The sequence below is a fragment of the Ursus americanus genome, chromosome 20 (genome assembly GCF_024610735.1).
Source record: "Ursus americanus isolate L20-20 chromosome 20, mUrsAme1.1.p, whole genome shotgun sequence".
Taxonomy (NCBI): Eukaryota; Metazoa; Chordata; class Mammalia; order Carnivora; family Ursidae; genus Ursus; species Ursus americanus.
The window spans coordinates 45,885,953-45,905,879 of NC_142146.1; the positions used below are offsets into that span (position 1 = coordinate 45,885,953).

A 19,927-nucleotide genomic window follows, 5' to 3' on the forward strand; every position below is an offset into this window, starting at 1 on the left:
TTTTTAAGAAAGAAAAACCGAACACTATTGAAAATAATTTCTTTATTTGTATATATACAGTAAGGGAAAAAAGTGTATACACATGACTTACAAAAATGTTCGAGAAGAACACTTAGAAGATGACCTGGTTATCTTCTAGCCAGTTAATAGCAGAGAAATAATTTAGTTTTGATAGCTCACAAGCCAGCAAGCATATCCTAATCTGCACATTTTAAATTCAACTGCTTTTTCAGAAAATGTGATATGTAAATTTTCATTTTATGTGTAATTATTTACTCATAATTGTAAATCTTAGATTTTCTTTTTTTCAAAGTCCAGTTGTTTTCTAGGGAAACTGCTTCCCCTGCCCCTAGATGTGTGTATGTACATGCTGTGTATGTGTGTGTGTCTTTGTCCCAGTCACATATTTTTTCCCTAATACCATTGAACAGGGGAAGTTGCCAGCAACACTTACCAATATCCAGCTTCCTTCAATAGAGTCCACTTAAAAATATTTTAACACCAGAGCTGTAGGCTCATTTAGGGGCTTAATAAGTCTTCATATAAAACATATTTAAAATGTATCTTATTTTATCCTCACAATGCTATCAGAAAAGAAATACTGTATTTTCTCTGTGAAGAAAATTTCTATCAACTTTCCTTTGAAATGCCATGAGATAAATCAGTAGGGGATTTAAGTAATTTTCTTGGTGTCTGCTTATCTTCAAATCAGAAAACACTTGACTTTTTCACTACAAACAGGTCTCTAATTCTTTATTAAATTGTGCTTGCTTTTAAGTTGATCTTTAGTGACCCTGTTGAAAAAAAAATCACATAACTTAATCCTTGTATTTAGAGACGGAAGACGCCCCAGTGAATTACCTTTATTGCTTCCTATTTTCCTTATGCTATTTAAATTTCTTCATTAACTGACCAGGCTAGTGATTTAAATCTTCTGTTTTGATGGAATAAAATGGAGTAATGCATGTATTACTTGTTTCTCTGATGTTATAAAAAAGCAGGGCAACATATAGTTTGTTTTTATTATACTAAATTGGATTGTAATGCCTAGAGATGATACTTATTAGCATGGACATGTTTCTTATTTAGTCTTATGTAACTGAAGATTGCAGTGTAGTGTACACGGATTTTGTTTGAAAGGAAGTGGGAATTCACAGAGTGTCTGTGCTTTCATGCGTTGCATTTCCTCTTTTGGTTTTGGAAGTTTCTGAGTCATGCTGAGCTTTTAATGGGATGTGCAGTTTCTTACATAAGATTTCTCTAAATGGCTGGCATAGAAAGAAATAAATAATAGGATCTAGGCATACGTTTGCAGCCGACAGTAGCAGAGTGAATTCTTTTACATAGAGCAGAATTTCTTTTGACTGGCAGCTGTAATGAGCTTCTGTTTGGCTCTTCGTGTAGGGGATTCTGGCAATGTGGTAAGGGACAAAACAGACAAAAAACACAAACACGATGCTGAATATGTTGCGGCTAGATTTCTTCTTGACTGAGATGGAATTCCTTCTGGACTTCAGGTGGGACTTGAAGATTTTCCTTGTGATCGCAGTGTAGAAGATGACCAACAGAAAAAACACAGTCCAGAAGATGCCCACAAAGATGTAGTTGGATGCTTTGTGCCACTTGAGTCCCAGTTCATTTTTCAGTTGCACACATTTTATATGCGTCCCCTTCCCGTCTGTGGCATTCTGGTTGGTCAGGATGATGTTGGGGACGGCCAGGAGGAGCATGAGCATCCAGACCATCACTGACAGGAGTTTGCTGTGATTCGCTGAATGGATGAAAGACGTGGAAAGAGGCTTGACAATTTTATAGTACCTGTCAAAACTGATGAGCCCGAAGAACACGATGCTGACGTACATGTTGACGTAGAAGAGCACAGCCGACACCCGGCACACGAACACGTTGATCTGCCGCGGCCCGAGCCCCGAATCCGCCAGAATCTTGAAGGGGAAGGTCAGGCTCATCAGAAAGTCGGCAACGACAATGTTCTTAAGGTAGATGATGAAACTCTTGGAGCTGGCCACGTAGAAGAATATCCATCCAGAGACGCCGTTGAGCAGGGTTCCCGCGACGAAGACCACGAAGTACAGCACAGGGATGATCTGCTGAGTGATGAGGATGTTCCGGGAGCAGGACTCCTCTGGAGGCTGTGCGGTGGTGGAATTGATCATTTTGTAACTTCTGGCGGTGAGGCCTGGGAAGCAACGTCAAGGTTTCACTCAAAGGGCACTTAGGTGTCTAATGAATAATTTGTTGAAGAGTAAAACAAAGGCCAGTGGGTATATTCCAACCTGTCATGTTCTTGAAATTGAGTGTTAGCTCCATATTAGTTAGAGACCCCCTCCTCTCTGCCTCCCGTCCTCCCTCCCTTGCTGTCTTCCTTCCTTTTGAAAAGGGAAGAATAGAGTAGACAGATGACAGGAAAGAAAAACGGGAGAAACAGGACAGTCTGAGAACTGTAGGTAAGGGGATCAACGTTTGCCAAAAATGGTAAGAGTTCCTTTTAAAATTCCCAAGTTCTAGAAAGTACTCATTTATTTATTTATTATTTTTAAACTATTTGATTTACTTACTTGAGAGAGAGCACAAGCAGAAGGGGAGGAGCAGAGGGAGAGGGAGAAGCAGACTCCCCACTGAGCAGGGAGCCCAACGTGGAGCTCGATCCAGGGCCTTGAGATCGTGACCTGAGCCAAAGGCAGACACTAACCGATTGAGCCACCCAGGTGCCCCGAAAGTACTCATTTAAATATCATCTCAAAAAGTGACAAAACTGTAAAAACAGAGGATCTCTTTCATTTTATTCAGAACTTTGTTTAATGTATTAAGTTTAAGAGCTATTGACAGACTTTTTTTAAAAGCCTATCTTACATATATTTTGGACATAGGATAGTGTCTTATAAACATATACTTCCAAATGTAGCTGGTATTGTGAGTATGGGATTATGAATATCTTCCAAAATGGGGTTTTTCTGTGTTATTTTTTCCATTGTGTTTTTTTTTCCATTGAAAGACTGATTTGTGTTATTTTTATAAAGTAGAAATCAGAAAATGAATGTACATGATAAATGTACTTTAAGAATTCCAGAAAATTGCGAAGTACATTCTAGATCTGCTCTAATATGGTAGCCACTAACCATTTGTGGCTATAGAGCACATAATGTGGCCAGTCCAGATTGAGATGTAAATGTAACCTCGCAGACTTAGTACCCCCCCCCAAAAGGGAGTGTAAAATATCTCAGTATTTTTACTTTATTATATTTTATTTATTTATTTATTTATTTATTTATTTTATTTTATTTTATTTTATTTTATTTTTTTTAAGATTTTATTTATTTGACAGAGATAGAGACAGCCAGCGAGAGAGGGAACACAAGCAGGGGGAGTGGGAGAGGAAGAAGCAGGCTCATAGCAGAAGAGCCTGATGTGGGGCTCGATCCCAGATTGCCGGGATCACGCCCTGAGCCGAAGGCAGACGCTTAACCGCTGTGCCACCCAGGCGCCCCATTATATTTTATTTTTTAAAAGATTTTATTCATTCATTTGACAGAGAGCACAAGCAGGGGGAGCAGCAGATAGAGGGAGAGGGAGAGGGAGAAGAAGGCAGAGGGAGAGGGAGAAGCAGACTCCCCGCTCAGCAGAAAGCCCAGTGGATGTGGAGCTCCATCCCAGGACCCTGGGATCATGACCCAAGCCAAAGGCAGATGCTTAACTAACTGAGCCACCCAGGTGCCCATATCTCAGTATTTTTAATATTGATTAGTTATTGAAATATTTTAGAAATATTCCATTAAATAAAATATATTCTTATTTTCATGAAATTTTACTTTTTTAAGAATATGGCTACTAGAAAATTTAAAACCACATACGTAGTTTGCATCATATTTTTATTGGCTAACGCTGTCCTAAGTATTACCCAAAACCTTCTTTTGTTAGGGAATTCTGTATATTCTTCTCTGATGTCAGACATACTGATTTAGAGCACAGGGAAGATTAGAACTTCTTTGAAAGATTATTTGATACATCAAAGCAAATGTTCACTGTCTGTCTTTTATGTAATATCAACAACCTGCTTGAAACCCTTCAGTGGTCATTCCTTGGCCTCAGGAGTAAGTCCTAACTCTTTAATGCTAACCTGCCAAAGTCCCTTCTTGGTCTGATCCCTGTTTCCTCCATCCTCAGCAATGAGTTCCTGAACCCATCTGCCCCTTTGTGGGTTCCATGATTTCTCTCACCTTGGACCTTTGCACAAACTTTCATTTGTGTGGAAAACCTTTTTGCTACCTTCTTGGTTCATTAACTTCTCTTCATCCTTGAGGCTTAGGTTGGATGTCACATCATTTAGAAAACTTGACCCTCCTGCCCTTTAGTTGGAGTGGGTTGGGTGTGAGGTCCTTTTATATGTGTGCTCCTGGTTCTGTGCCTGTCTCCTGTCTCAATACTCATCTGTCTGTCCATTTGTTGTTGTTGGGTTTTTTTTTCTTCTTCTGTGGTAAGCCCCTTCATAGAGACATCATGTCATTTTTTACCATTGTGTTCCTAGCATTATGTTTAGGACATTAGATAGTTAAAATATTTGTGAAATAAAAGGACATGCCATCTGGGAATTTAAGACATGAATCCTTGCTCTTAAGAAATTTACAGGTAGTCAGGGATCATGGGAAAGAATGATTGTGGAGGATAATGGTTCCTTTGAGATCAGAGAATGTATCTTGTTCATCTTTGTATTCCTGATGCCAGCCACGGTGTTTTATACACAGTGAGTGAATGACTATGTTAGTAAAACGGCGAAAGTGTGAGAAAGGTAAGTTTGGAAATGTGGAATATGAAATTCATTCACTTTCCAAATAAAACAATCATATGTGCAAACTTGGTGTGCTGCTTCCTGTACAAGAATACCCTGCTTCTGTGTACTCTTCTTCACGCATACCACATGGCAAAACTGTAAATACTTCTAGCCATTTGATTTTGCCATTCCTTGCACTTCTTTTGGAAGGAAGTCTTACTCCTTGCACACTTGGCTCTGATCATATTTCGTAGTCATTTGCTTCACTGTAGGTCTGTAACCTGTTTCAAATTTTAGATAGTTAAGCGAAGGGGCTACATTTTCCATTTTTAATGTCCACTATGGCAAAGAGTGTGTCTACTAAATAATTTGTCTTCTCTCCTGATAGCCTAATGTCATGGGTCCAGGACTGTGTTCTCAGAATCCTGAAAGTATTGAGAATCTGAGCATTAATGCCCTTGTGATGTGCATTATTGCCTCCTTGCCCCCCCCCCCCCCCCACTTTGAGGTTGATGGAGGGGGGTGATGATCCAGGTAAACTTCTAGAGCAGAAGAGCCTTCTGAAATGGAGTGAATACTCAAGGCTTGCTTGGGTCTTTCCCCTCAAACACCTTCTTGCTATTTTGGCGTGTTTTGAAGCAATCACAGGTAAGAGTCTCTGTTTTAGGATAGAAAGGTCTGATACATGCTGGTTGGGAAAAGAGCAGGGTATCAGGTATCACTGTTGTTTGTGTTGTTATTTGGTTAGACACGGTATAGACAAATTAGAGGGACACTCTACTTGAGGAATGAACTAAGCGTGGCAGCCTTTTATACAGTGATAATTGAGTGGTGTGAAAATGGAGCTATCTTGAGCGTGCTATGGGACATGAGGACAGTTATATATTGAGACCAAAAGGTAAGAATATGTGTTGGATGAAAAGAAAAACAGGACAAGATCATAACAGAGACCTGTTTGTATCACTTTGAGCTTGTAACATCTGCCCAGTCTCCTCTCCTTATCTTTAGTGTAGAGATGATTTAATGTCCTGATGAAGGGTCCTAACCGAAACTTCAAATCATTTCATAAATGGAGGACATAGTCACATATTGATGCTGGTTTTATATAATGATGCAAAAATAAGAACCAAGTGAATCAGAAAGAAAACAAAGAATGTCTTGGTGTGATCCAACTACTTTTCCTTTTCTGTCCTAGGCTCTTGGTTGGTTTGCCCTTTCTAAATGGCTTTTCCCAGCCTGTTAAAGATGAGAGAGGCAAAGGAAGGAAAACGAGGGGGAAAGGATCTTTGGATGACGATCAACCAAAAAGTGGGCGCTCTGGTGAGCCAGTTTGTGGACGTGTAGCCAGTCCTGCCCATGTAGTTACTTTTGAGTTTATCTGGAATTTCTGTAGTGAAAGCTTCAGGAAAGTAAACAGTGCTGCCTAAATTCTTGAGACTGCACTGGAGAAAGATTTCTGTGTGTGGCAGAACTTTTTAAAAAGGGACACTTAAGAGTATGTCTTCAGCTTCTCATAGGTAGGGCTCTTCCTTGGCCCACAAATCCAGGTAAAGGACAGTGAAATGGAATGAAATATTTTATTCTATCACTTGGGTCTTTTGGTAACATAATTAAGGAACATGGCAGAATGGAATTCATGAGATCGAAAGATAGCTATTAAAGTCTAATAGGAGCACATGAATTGCTTTCTCTCAGTCTTTCTGCACAGCTGTTACTGGGCTTAATGCCACAGGTTCATTCTAATTTAAAGTGAGTGCCCTTGTTCCTTAGCGCGATCTAAAGTCTGACGGTTGTGGCACTTTAAGTGTTTTCAGAGTGTAGAGAATTACATACAACGTCTGGGTGCTCTCTTTAGGCAGAATTTAGTTGATACAGGCCATACAAAGCAATGTCACTCTGAAAGCATTCACCTTAGTAAAAACATGCTTGGTCAGCCTGAGGCTCATTACTCACCTTTTGTGTAACTATACACACTGACCTCTATCTCTCTTACATGTAGACAATCTTCTTCCACCATTCTGATTGTCATAATTCTACTCTCTGGAGAAGAGGAATTATTCATTCATAAATGTGAAATTAACAAAGCTCTTGATAATACTAGAGAGTTTTCAGTTACCTTAAATATTTTTTTTGGTAGGTTTCCTTTCAATGAAGCAATTTAGTCCAGTGTGTGCTTGTCACCTTGAAGTGGCCATAGTGTTTCTTCACTAATGATCCTGTATGGTAGGAGAAAAACGAAGAATTAAGTGAATACCAGAATGTTTTTATTAGACAAGTATATATGGTAGCAATGCACTTTGAAAATTTAGCTTGTGTCATTATGAAATATTACAGCATGTACCTTTGTTGTTTTACTGTATTGGTCTTGGGTGTCAGTATTAATGATTATTGATTTGGTATGAACTCTTTTTTTTTTTTTTTTTTTAAAGATTTTATTTGATCCAGTGAGAGCAGGAGCTGGGGGGAAGGGCAGAGGGAGAGGGAAAAACAGGCTCCCTGCTGAGCATTGATCCTGGGCTCTGGGCTCTACCATGTGACCATGCAGGGCTCAATCCTAGGACCCTGGGATCATGACCTGAGCTGAAGGCAGATGCTTAACCGACTGAGCCACCCAGACGCCCATCCAGGTGCCTCTTGAGGGTACTTTACACTCTTCAGAGTGTTGGATATGAAGTGTTTTATTTTTACTGGTTTATTTTTCCCCCCCATTGGATATGGATGCTCAAATCAGTTCATTAAATTACTGAAGTAATTGATTATTTTAGTCAGAAAATCAAGAAAGTGTTTTTGTTTTAGATTTTTCTTTTCCAGCCTTTGCACTATTGCTCTTCGGGCCAGGTAATTATTTGTTATGCAGGACTGCCTTCTGCATTGTGGGGGGTTTAGCAGCGTCCCTGGTTTCTATCTACTAGATGCCAGTAGCACCTGTCCCCCCGGGTTGTGACAAAAATGCTTCCAGACATTGCCAAGTGTCCTCTGAGAGGGTTGAGAGCCACCAGACTAATGAGACTGATGCGTGGACTTTGCACACAGAACTCGGGAAAGCCATATTGTCTGACAGGAAGAGGATAAGTTTGGCAGAATGGTGGGTAGATTTGGTTCTGCCTTGGTCTATATTGTCACCTTTCTGAATTCTTTAAACCAGTACTTCTCAGACGTTAATGTGCAGGCGTGTCATCTGGAGATCATGCTGACGGCAAGACTCCGACTCCATAGGTCTGGAGTGCGGTGTGATGCTGGTGCTGCTAGCCCAGTGATCCCTCTTGGAATAGCAATTTTTTTTTTCAAGCCCTGAACATAGACATTTAATATTTGGTGAGAAGGGTTAAAAATTCGGTTTTCTTTGCTATAATTGGGACTCTAGATAGGAAATAAGTTGCTTTTAGATAACCCTGATGTCAAAGATCTTTCTTAGAGTTTATCCGTTACAGATTTCATCACCGTGTAGAAATCTACTTGAGAACAAGTGGTAAGGAACACCTTATATTTACGTAGAATATTCCTGCAAAAGGTCATGAAGTTCTCTTTAGAAACAAAACAAAGAGATTAAGCTCTGTGGAGTCATGCTGTAGGTGAGTCACAACGTTACTGAACACGTACGTCCTGGTCGTAACTGCAGGACAAGGCTCATTCCTGGGGAGGGAGGGAAGAGCAAGCGATGGCTTAGGGTAGTTGGGCTTTAGCTGTATCTCTGGTATTTCATGTCTTAAATTCTGAAACAGCCATGCATAAATGTTATCGTCAACACTGGGCAGTTGGGTACACTGCTGTTACCAGCATTGGTTTGTGTACTTTTATTTTTGTATATTTAAAATATCTTATAATTAGAAAAAAGTGTATGTGGAGAATGAATTGCTTTCAAATTACTCTTATCAACACCCACTTACCTATGATGAGCATCATCTTTCTGTGCTTTGTTCAGTTCTTACAAAGTAACAATCTGATATTTCCTCCTCCCTCCTTACTGTCTAAACATCAAAAGCTTAAAAACCAAGGTGCCTCAGATATTTTCCTATGACGTAAATATTTGTTTTCTAGATGATTCTTATGTCAATATAAATAGTTTAGATGTGTATAATCAGGGGCGCCTGGGTGGCTCAGTTGGTTAAGCGTCCAACTCCTGATTTGAGCTTCGGTCATGATCGATTGAACCCTGCGTTGGGCTTGGAACTAAGCGAGGAGCCTCCTTAAGGTTCTCTCTCTCCCTTTTCCTCTGCAAACCCCCCCCCCCCCACCTTGCTCACATGCATGCTCTCTCTGTCTCTCTCTCTCTCTGGAAAAAAAAAAAAAAGATGTGTGTAATCATTGTGTACATTTCTAAACTCATTAAAGCCATTTTCTTATTGTGGCTTTCTCTCCTCTGCCCTAATGTGTGACTCCTCCCCCACCCCTTTTTGGTGGCAATATGTCATATCCTTGATGGTCTCCAAAGATGTTAGAATGAGTTGAATAGAAAGGGGATTAATGTATAGCTGCTTATTCAGTTTTGTAGTCATATTTTGTAATTTTTATGTTATTAAGTATTTCATAAGATATTTTGTATTTAAAAAAACATTTTCTATTCAGTAGTATGCTAAGTCTGTCAACAGACTTCTGTCCTTTCTTTTTCCCTGTTTGGCTATTTTAGAATGTCTTCCACCTTGACCCTTGTCCTGCTTCTCTCCCCAACACTGTGACTCCTTGGTATGGGTAGACAGTGTCCTCTGCTTCTAGGTCTTAGGTGTGTTGGGGGGAGGTGGGGAGTCATTATAAACATGCTAGTTTATTTCTTAAAAGTTATGTTTTTTCCTCTGTAACTGACTCCTCCTTCCCCTCCTCAGAAACCCACTTTCTGCTGGGCTCCAGATTCTTACAGTGGCCATTCCGACAGCCATCTCATTGTGCTTTTGATTTGCATTTCCCTGATGCTGAGTGATGTTGAGTCTTTTTCATGTGTCTGTTGGCCATCTGGATGTCTTCTTTGGAGAAATGTCTATTCAATCCTCTGCCCTTTTTTTAATCACATTATTTTGTTTTGGTGTTGAATTATGTAAATTTTATATAATGTTGGATACTAACCCCTTTTCAGAGATCTCATTTGCAAATATCTTCTCCCATTCAGTAGGTTGTCTTTTCATTTTTCTGATGATTTCTTTTGCTGCACAAAAACTTTTTATTTTGGAGTAGTCCCAGTAATTTATTGTCACTTTTGTTTCCCTTGACTGAGGGGATATATCTAGAAAAATGTTGCTAAGCCTGATGTCCAAGAGATTATGGCCTTTGTTTTCTTTTAGGAATTTAATGATTTCAGTTTCACATTTAGGTGTTTGAGTTTATTTTTGTGTATGGTGTAAGAAAGTGGTCTAGTTTCATTTTTCTGCATGTAGCTGTCCAGTTTTCTCAGCACCATCTGTTGAAGAGCTTGTCTTTTACCCACTGTATAGTCTTGCCTCCTTTGTCATAGATTAATTGACCATGGAAGTGTGGGGTTTTTTTTGGTGGGAGGGGCTCTCTGTTCTGTTCCATTGATGTGTCTCTTTTTGTGCCAGGACCATACCATTTTGATTATTCTAGCTTTGTAGTTTATCTTGAAATTTGGGATTGTGTTAGCTCCAGCTTTGTTCATCGTTCTCAGCATTGCTTTGGCTCTACAGAATCTTTGGAGGTTCCACACACATTTTAGCATTGTTTGTTTTACTTCTGTGAAAAATGCTATTTGTATTTTGATAGGGATTGCATTGAATTGTAGATTGCTTTGGGTAATATGGACAGTTAACAATATTCTTCCATTCTTTGAGCGTGATATAGCCTTCCATTTGTTTGTGTCATCTTTGATTTCTTTCATCAGTGTTTTATAGTTTTCAGAGTACAGGTCTTTAACTTCCTTGGTTAAGTTTATTCCTAGGTAATTTATTCTATTTTTTTTTTTTTTTAAGATTTTATTTATTTATTTGACAGACAGCCAGCGAGAGAGGGAACACAGCAGGGGGAGTGAGAGAGGAAGAAGCAGTCTCCCAGTGGAGGAGCCTGATGTGGGGCTCAATCCCAGAATGCTGGGATCACGCCCTGAGTCGAAGGCAGACGCTTAAGGACTGAGCCACCCAGGCGCCCCTAATTTATTCTTTTTGGTGCAATTGTAAATGGAATTGTTTTCTTAATTTCTCATTCTGCTACTTTGTTATTAGTTTATAGAAATACAACAGATTTCTGTATATTTTGTACTCTGAAGCTTTACTGAATTCATTTATTTTAATTTTTTTTTGGTGGAATCTTTAGGGTTTTCTTTAGCATCATGTCATCTGCTATTGGTGACAGTTTTACTTCTTTATCAATTTGGATGTCTTTTATTTCTTGTCTGATTGCTCTAACAATTCCAATTCTATGTTGAATAAAGTGGTGACAGCAGGCATCCTTATCTTGTTCCTGATCTTAGAGGAAGAGCTTTCCATTTCTCTTCATTGAGTATGATGTTAGTTGTGGGTTTCTGGAGTCTTGTCTTTAGGCGTCACTTAGGCAGTGTGTTTTTTGGTTTTTTTTTTTTTTTTTTTCCCTTAAGGGCAGGTGCACATGTGTGTGTGAGTTTGCAAGTGTGTATGTCCTGTTTTTTAATCTAGGTTTTGAAGGTCTGCAAGGCGTGGATACCTTCAGTTTTTCCAGTTAGCCTCCAGGTACCACAGCATGGAGAAACCTCCACTTCCTTTCTCAGTTTCTGAAAGTGTTCAAAAATGAATGTGTTTGTGACTTTAGATTTTGACTCAGCCTTCTGTCTTGTGCTGGGAGAGGAATAGAATCGGACCATTCATTATGGTGATTAAAGCAATGACACTAATTAGTAAGTGGTGGAGACTGATACTGGCGGGGGAAACCCAGGTCTGCTGCACGTGGTTTGGATGCCACTAAGGATTCCCAGGCGTCTCTGGCCCAAGGAGGGCTTTGCTTGTTCCAGTTTGTCCCCTGTAGCCAGTTTTCTCTTGTAGTAGACATGAGGCCTTGATTAGATCTGACTCGATCCTCCTAATTCCCGGTCACTATGGCCTGTTGACTTCGCCTTCAGTTAGAGTCTGATAAAAATGCTTCAATTTAACTTAATAATTGGATGAATGCTGTGGTTACATATTTCAGATGAGGAGCTGTGCTAATTATTTCTCACACTAGAAATGTCTTCATGCTCTTAGGCTGAATTGCAGATACCTGGGAACTTCTTCCGCCAATACATGAGCTCAGCTCTATCCTGACTGCCAGGCCTTCTTCCTCGGTCTCCCTATTCACAGACGAAAACTCACGAGAGTCATAAATCTGTGTATTTCGCTACGAATAGAGCCGCTCTTCAATTATGTGTGATAATGGGCAGTGGGTTAGTATGGATAATAAACTGATAATGCCCAAATCTCGTTTTTACTATTAATTCTAACACTTCCCTTAAAATACTTAGAACGGGTAGCAAAGTGCAAGACTGGCACATCTAAGAACTCGGAGGTCTGTCTTCATGTCTTAGCAGATTATGGGAGCTGACGGAGCAGGGTGAGGTGTAACTTTGGGGCCATGAGAATGGTCACCTATTGCTAGCCTCTGTAGCGAGAACTGCGTCTGGATTGTCAGGATGGATCAGCGAGGATTTTGCATCTACACTCTTTGTCATGGCCTAGGGTTTTCAACCTTGGCACCGTTGACATTTTTTTTTTTTTTTGAATTCCAACTCTTTGTGGGTGAGCTGTCTTGTGCTTTTTAAGATTTTTAGCTGCATCCCTGGCCTCTATCCACTAGGTGCCAGTAGCACCCCATGATTTATGACAACAAAGAAATGTGTCCAGATATTTCTAAGTGCTTCTGAATTGAGAACCAATGAAATAGTCCCTTAATGGTAGGTGTATTTGATATCATTTTTGTATATGAAGAGAATTTAGTCAGGTCTTTTACCGTTGTTAAATCTTAACTATGTATCGAATAACTCATCAGTAGTAAGTAATTCAAATCCTTAGGTCTCAGAATATGAAGTGGGCTTTCCTTAATGCTTTCAGAATAATAGGCAGACAGTGCGGGATAGTGATTAAAAGCATGCGTATTGGATAGAGTGGACCTTAGTTAGAAGTACGGCTTAATTAATAGCTCCGGGTTACTAAGTGCCTCTGTGTTTCAGTTTTTACATCTCTAAAATGAGGGGGTAGTTGTTGCTGCTTCATAGGGTTCCTCTTCCTGTAAGAATCCAATACCTGGTGCCTGGCATTGTGTGACTCAGAGGGAACACTGTGGGTTCAGGGTGTGACTCAGCTGATTATGGAATAATCAAATGTCTCTAGGACTTTCAGTCTGCCCAGGACTTCCCCTGGGTCAGCTCCCCCCCCCCCCACTTTCCCTTCTTCATGTTTATTTCAGGTTGATGTTCTGCACTGCAATGAGGGCTACAAGAGGCACAGTAGACCTTGGCTGAGTGCTCTGAGCCTCCTTGGGTATCTGACCCCAAAGTGCTTGTGTCGGGGAGAAAGGGAGAAGGCTGTGGTGCCTCAGGTCAGTCTGTTCTAGTCACAGAAAGTGGTCCTCAGTGATAGGGAGTATGAAGTGTGAAGCCCAAAGTGTGGCCTGGTCTTCCTCAGCAATCCACACAAGCCTTGATGAAGGTGACATAAAGCTATGAAACTCTGGTCTTCACAGTTTTGGGAACTGATTTCTCTCTGTGTCTGGAATTAGACTGAGCTACTTGGATTCCTGACTTTTTTCCAGCCTGTTCTGCAGCATTGTTTTTTAATACGTGGTTCTATTCCCTTGGGCCAGGAAAGGAAATGAATCTCTGACCTCTCTTTGCCTCACTGAGATGATGTTTGCATTTCTCAGTTAAGCATGCATTACTCAGAACTTCAGATCTTGGAGCTAAGGCACTAATACATATCCCTTTGCTATGGGGTTGGGAATAGATTTTCATTTCTGGGAAACCCACACTTTTAACTACTTAGCTAAATATCAGCCACCTGTATGTTTGTTCAAGATTCAGTCTTACATAGCCCAAGCAAAAGAATATAAATATCTAGGACTTTAGGTGGGAGTGGGAATGCTGAAAAAAAAAACCAAACTGATTCTCATACATACACTTGAAAACCAAACATTTGATGTACTTCCTCCGTGTTGGAAGAATCAGTAACCTTTGATTTTTATAAAATATATTGTGACCATCACTTGAATTCACCAGTTCTGTAAATGAATTTGTATTCTATTAAACACAACATGTGATAATGAAGCAACTACACTGATTTCGTAATTAGTAGAACTTAAATGTGAAAGATGCAGTTCTGTGCAGCTTAAAGATGGTGCTCAGAATATGTGTGAAATAAAAGATCTTTTTGTGAGCCCTAGGTCCACAGGTTGGGATCCATTGTTGAACGTATGTGTCCTTTTTAGATTATTCCCTTTGTGATTATTTCACTTTTAGAATGGATTTCGACATGAGTCAGTCAAGTACGTTTTAAGAAAATCATCTTATGTCTTGCCATGCTCCATGGGAGCTGTTAGATGGGGCTCACTGTTGCCTCAGCTGCAGTGTCTGTATGTGAGAAATCTGATAATAACCAGGTAACTAGTGCCCCATTGCAGTTTTTTGCTCATGACTTGCTTCGACCTGGACTGGTTTGGTTTTACTCCATGCTTTTTTTTTTTTTGCTGCCTACTCTGGACTTCCTTCTAATCTTTATACATTATTGCTTTCCTCTTATATTTTCAGTATCTCTCTCTGCCTAGAAGCGATTTCCCTGCAAGGTATAAACCCGCGCAAGGCCTTAATAATTAGGGTAAAAATGTGTAGGTCTAAAAGTCATATAGCGCAGTAGCTACAAACTTGCTCCGCCTTTTCCATGCTTAAATAGCAAAAGTAAAAACGCTCTGTAGATGGAGAAATACTGATCACCAGTATCAGTGAGCTCATCTTGTTTCTAAGTATTACTGCCCACTAAGAGGAACCAGGGCTTCTTGGAGAAATGACTGATTTTAATAAGGCATAGGGAAAGTACAAGGTGAGTTGAGATAAACCATGTGGGCAAAAAGCAAGGAAGTGCTTAGACCAATGGGAAAATGTAGAAAAAGGACATGGGAGCTGCCTTGGAGGCACTTCTAAATTTGACAATTTGGATGTCAGGAATGTCAGTAAGAGATTAAATTACTTTGAAAAATAAACCAGATTCAGGAATTGATAGTGATATTAAGAATAAGGAAGTGATATTAAGAATAGGGATTGGTGCACCTGGGTGGCACAGTCAATTAAGTGTCCAACTCTTAGTTTTCAGCTCAGGTCGTGATCTCAGCGTCGTGAGATTGAGCCCGACGTTGGGCTCTGCACTGAGCAAGGAGTCTGCTTGGGTTTCTCTCTCCCTCTCCCTCTGACCCCACCCCTTCTCTCTCCCTCTAAAATAAAGGCAACACCCCCCACAAAAACAACACCAAAACCCAACCCCCCCCCAAAAAACAACAACAACAACAAAAAAAAACCAAGAATAGGTATTAAAAAAAAGGAGGATGCAGACGAGGAAAGCTCTTCTTTGCAGAGTGCCAGCTAGAAAAGGTAGAATGAATGATAGAATTAGCAAGTCACCATTTTGCAACCTCAGTGTAATAACTGATGAGACAGCAGTCTTCACTGGGTGCGAAAAGCCAGTCGGAGAAAGGTTGTGGGAGAACAGGATTTTCCAGTCTACAGGTATCACTCTCCAGTCAGTTAGAATACTAAAGAACAGATGGTACCTTTTGAGCAGGGATATCTGGCAGTCACTGAATGATCACACTTACCCAAATGGGGTAACTTGACATTTTGTGCCTCCAGATATTACTCAGTTAGATGCACACAACATACCTTGTGAAAAAGCTAATCATGGATGAATTGGGCAGATTCAGAATGTGGATCATTCTGTAAAACAACCAGCCTAGACTCCAAAAAAAAAAAGTCAGTAAAAGTGAACAAATGTGATGGGGTGGGAGGGAGCGATTTTAGATCAAAAGAGACCAAAGAGAAGTAACAATGTGTGAATGTGATTGGTGGCTAGGGGAGTAGAAGACAGAGCTATAGGAACTGTTTTGGAACAGTTGTGTAAATCTGAATACAGGCTCTATGTTAGTATTATTGAAATAATCTTTCAAGGTGTGTTAATGGTATGGTTAAGCTGGGGAATATTCCTATTCTTCAGAGATGCATATTGAAGTATTTAGGACAGACGGGTCATAATTGCCTGCACCACATTTTCAGAATAGATCAGTAGAAGAAAAGAGAGAGAGAGAGAGAGCGTGTGTGTGTGTGTGTGTGTGTGTACATATATGCTTGTGTATTGTATTTTTTGGCTGATACATATTAGAGTATATGTATGTACACATGTGTATGTATGTGCATATATGCATGTATTGTATGTGTGTGTGTTAGTTTTGAGAGAAGAGTCCTGAGCTCAGTGCCTGACACACAGCAGGTGCTTATCAGTCTCTTAGGCTTCTCTGTTACCCTGCCTACTTGTTCTTAGTCACCTTAGGGAGCTTCTCTGCCTATCCTTATATTGGTTTATCTTATTCTATCCTTTGCCATCTTGCTTTCTCTTTCCAGCCAAAATAATCTTTGTTTAGAACATTGCTTAAAGTCATCATCAATAAAGCAAACTTTGCCTTTTATCTATCATATATTCCTTGGGCGCTTATTATCAGGCAGTGTTGTTGGCGTCGTGGATCCATTCTGCCCCCTTAGAGCTCAGTGTCTGGTGTTTCTGGAACCCGAGCTGCCTTATCTCCTTCCCTCGCACTGTGCACCCCCATTTGCTGCAGTTGTGGGTCACTCACAGCTCTGGATGTTGAGGAGCAAGGTTATTTCACCTCCACAGGGAAGAGCTTTTCCATCAACTGAGTTAGTCACGGCCTGAGTTGAGTTGTCACTCTGTCTTGTCCTCCCTTTCAGTCTCCTCACTGATGCTCTCTTGATGGAGAACAGATGCCTCTCCCTAGCTGTGACTCTTACCTATAATGTAAGTCTGTCCAGCCTAGGGCAGCAAGAGTGCTGGCAAGCTTTCTTCCATCTCTTGAATGTCACTGACATGATTAGCTTGTGGAAAAAGTGCAGGTGTGTTTGTGTGTATGGGGTGGGGGCACGGGGAAGGCAAAACAGCAGATATTTGGTGCCCGTGGAAAGTAAACCAACATTCGTTATAAATGTAGATTATTGTGCTACTTAGGTATTTTGGCCCAGTCGAACAAAAATTGAAAATAAAAGCAAAAGCTTAACTGCCTAGCTATTCCCTTGAGTGTTTCCTTCTCTGTCACCCAGTGCCCCCCCCCCCCCCAAGCTCTGAGCCAGGTCCGTGTTTTTTCTCCTGTTCCAATAAATCCCGAAAGGCTTCTGGTCCTTTGTAAACTGGTGGGGGCTATCAGCAATGGTCTGCAAACATTACCGCCTGAGTTCTGTCAAGCCCTGCGGAGGACTAGCAGAAATACCCAGGTGAATTTGCTTTCACACTGTCACCGCAGTGATGTTGAAGCCCAGGTCTATAAAGATCTAGAACTTGCTGGGACAGGGGTACTTGGAGCCCTGGCCTCTGTCTGTGGTTGTCTGTCTCTAGCATCTTCGTGTGGCTTCTTCATTTTGGTCTGCGTTGAAACATCACTTTCTCAGGCTTTTTCTGTTCATGACATCTGATGCAGCCAAGCTTCTACCCAGCACCCTCCAGCCCCTCACCAGCTTTTATTTTCTTCATAGCTGTTTTCATTATTTAAGATAATAGACATTTTTCAACTTATTATCTCCATCACCCCCTTAAAGGACTTTATCTCTTCATGAGAATAAAGCTCATGCTGAATTAGCGTCTGGCATGCAGTAGAAGCTCAATAGATACTTAGTGAATTTATGAGTGAATCTATTTGTACAATTTTGGTGAAACTCAGGAGTTGATTTACTTAATTGTCAAATGATGAGTCTGTTTAGAACCTCTAGAGTTTTACAGTTTCTGTGCTATAGGTTAAAATGTATAGGTATCTCTTAAAATCTTTGCATAAAATTGGATCAACCGTAATCTTTAATTTATGAAATACTCTTATGCAAAGTTGATGCAAGTTTGACTTTAAAAAGTTTAATTCTGTTATTTTTAATCACATTAATAATTTTCCTTAACTCAATAAACGAAACAAAAGGCAAGATAGTAATAAGCTACGTGTAGCTGAATGTTCTGTCCTCCTTCCCACATGCCATCTCTGGCCATCATGTGTCCTGAATCTATTTTCTTCATTCTCCTGCTGTCTTGTTTTATAGTGTTCTGTAGCATCTTAGATGTTTTTCTTAAAGTGTGTATCTGTGGTATGTATGTGTATGAAATTTTGTTTTTAAAGCCATATGTGATCTTTTAACAATTTAACTACATCATGCCACATATCATCCATCTTATTGAGTATTGCTATAATTTGTTTGTCTTGATGACTATAACACACCATTGTCTGACCGTTTTAGTTCATTCACTCAGTTTCCTGTGTTTGGGATGTTTCTGGGTTTTTGTCCATGTAAACTATGCTGAGATGTGTATCCATATTGTCTTTTGATGAACATGTGAAAGATTTTCCTGTGGGTATAAATCTAGGAGTTAAATTGCCAATTATAATTATAGAGTGCATGAATATTAAAATAATGGAAACAGTGCCAAACTATATTCCAGAGTGGTTGTACCAATGTATATGCCTATCAATAATGTGTAATGATCTTGTGGTTACAAATCCTCTTCAACATTTTATATTCTCAGATTTTTTAAGTTTTGTGACATGATACTATATTGTGGTCTTGATTTGTGTTTCCATGATAACTGATGATGTGGGCATCTCATCCTATAATCAGTTATTTCTATGAAATGTCTAGTCATACTTTCTTATTTTTCTGTTGGGTTGTTTATACTATCATTGATTCGTAAAAATTCTTCAAATACTGTTGATACCTGCTTTGTTCGGTGTATATATGGTGAATCGCATTTCCCAGATTATGACTTGTCTTTTCACTTTTAAAGATTTATTTTGATAAACAAAAGTTACTGATTTTAATATAGTCAAATTACTTTTTTTTGAGTTAGTGTTTTTTGTATCAAAAGAAAATTTTTCTATCTCAAAGTCTACCCTAATAGTTCTCACAGTATGTTCTGTTAGGGCCACGGGGGTCCTTGACACCCTTTCAGGCGGGCATTGAAAATCAGCCCATCTTTAAAAGAGTAGTAACATGTTATTCGCCTTTTTTTTTTTTAACGTATTCTGCTGACATTTGTATGAATGGTGCAAAAGCTGTGGTATGTAAAACAAACCTGCTGGGACTTTAGCTCCAATCAAGGCCATGTACACACCTGTCCTGTAGTCACTGCATATACTGCTAAGTATCCTTGATGAAGGAAGAATGTATATTGCCGGCTTGGTTAAATCTCACCCTTTAAATACGTGTCTTTTAAATATTTTGCATTACAGAACAGGACTTGTTCCTAAAGCTTCTGCCAGATAGGATGCTTGTCTAGAGCAACAACACTTGAGTGAATGAGCCATGAGCTGACTTAGATGCTTTTTCCTGGAACGCCAGTTTTACTGGAAAGGATGATACACAAATGACAGTAATTCAGACTGGGGTATTTGGCAGCACTTTCCAGTACTTAGAGATCAGTGCCGATGTCAGTACAGTTTCTGACTGTGTATAATGAAGAGCATATTCCGCATGAATTCGGCACGAGCGTACATCTCCAAATGACCAGTGATTCTGTGATGTTACAAAATCTAGCACAGACCAAAGGGTTATTCAGAGACTAGCTTAGACTAAAGGATTTTAATGTAAGAAGCATATTCATTGATGAGGATTTAGATTCTCCATTGCAAACAACCTTTAAGAAACCACCACTTTTTGGGTTTTGGTGTGGTGCCAAAGGAAAAAATCCAGAAGGCTATTAGAATACTTCTTCCTTTTCCTACTACATATCTTTGTGAGACTAGATTTTCTTTAATATGCTTTAATTAAAACTACGTTTTGAAACGGATCAAGTGCAGAAGTGAATATGAAAATCTCTTAGTCCAGATGTTAAAGAGAGATGCAGAAATGTAGAATGTCACCTTTCTAATTAAGACTTTTTTTTGAAAATGTATTTTTCATAAAAATGTGTTGTTATTCATATTAACATTTGGCTCTGAGTATGGGGAAAGGGG

The 19,927-nt window shown here is 39.7% G+C and overlaps 2 protein-coding genes across 12 annotated transcripts in view; one reads left to right on the plus strand and one right to left on the minus strand.

Moving 5' to 3' along the window:
* MED12L (mediator complex subunit 12L) overlaps positions 1-19,927 on the plus strand; it is a 318,600-nt gene that overhangs the window by 117,652 nt on the left and 181,021 nt on the right. The gene's annotated exons all lie outside the window — the stretch shown is intronic.
* P2RY14 (purinergic receptor P2Y14) overlaps positions 28-19,927 on the minus strand; it is a 52,397-nt gene continuing 32,497 nt past the window's right edge. For both annotated transcript variants that reach the window (XM_045812631.2, XM_045812640.2), the window contains exons 2-3: positions 6,903-7,002; positions 28-2,197 (exon numbers count right to left, since the gene is read on the minus strand). In XM_045812631.2, coding sequence (XP_045668587.1) covers positions 1,152-2,174 — 1,023 coding nt within the window. In that variant the 5' untranslated portion in view covers positions 2,175-2,197; positions 6,903-7,002 and the 3' untranslated portion in view covers positions 28-1,151. The remainder of the gene's footprint in view (positions 2,198-6,902; positions 7,003-19,927) is intronic.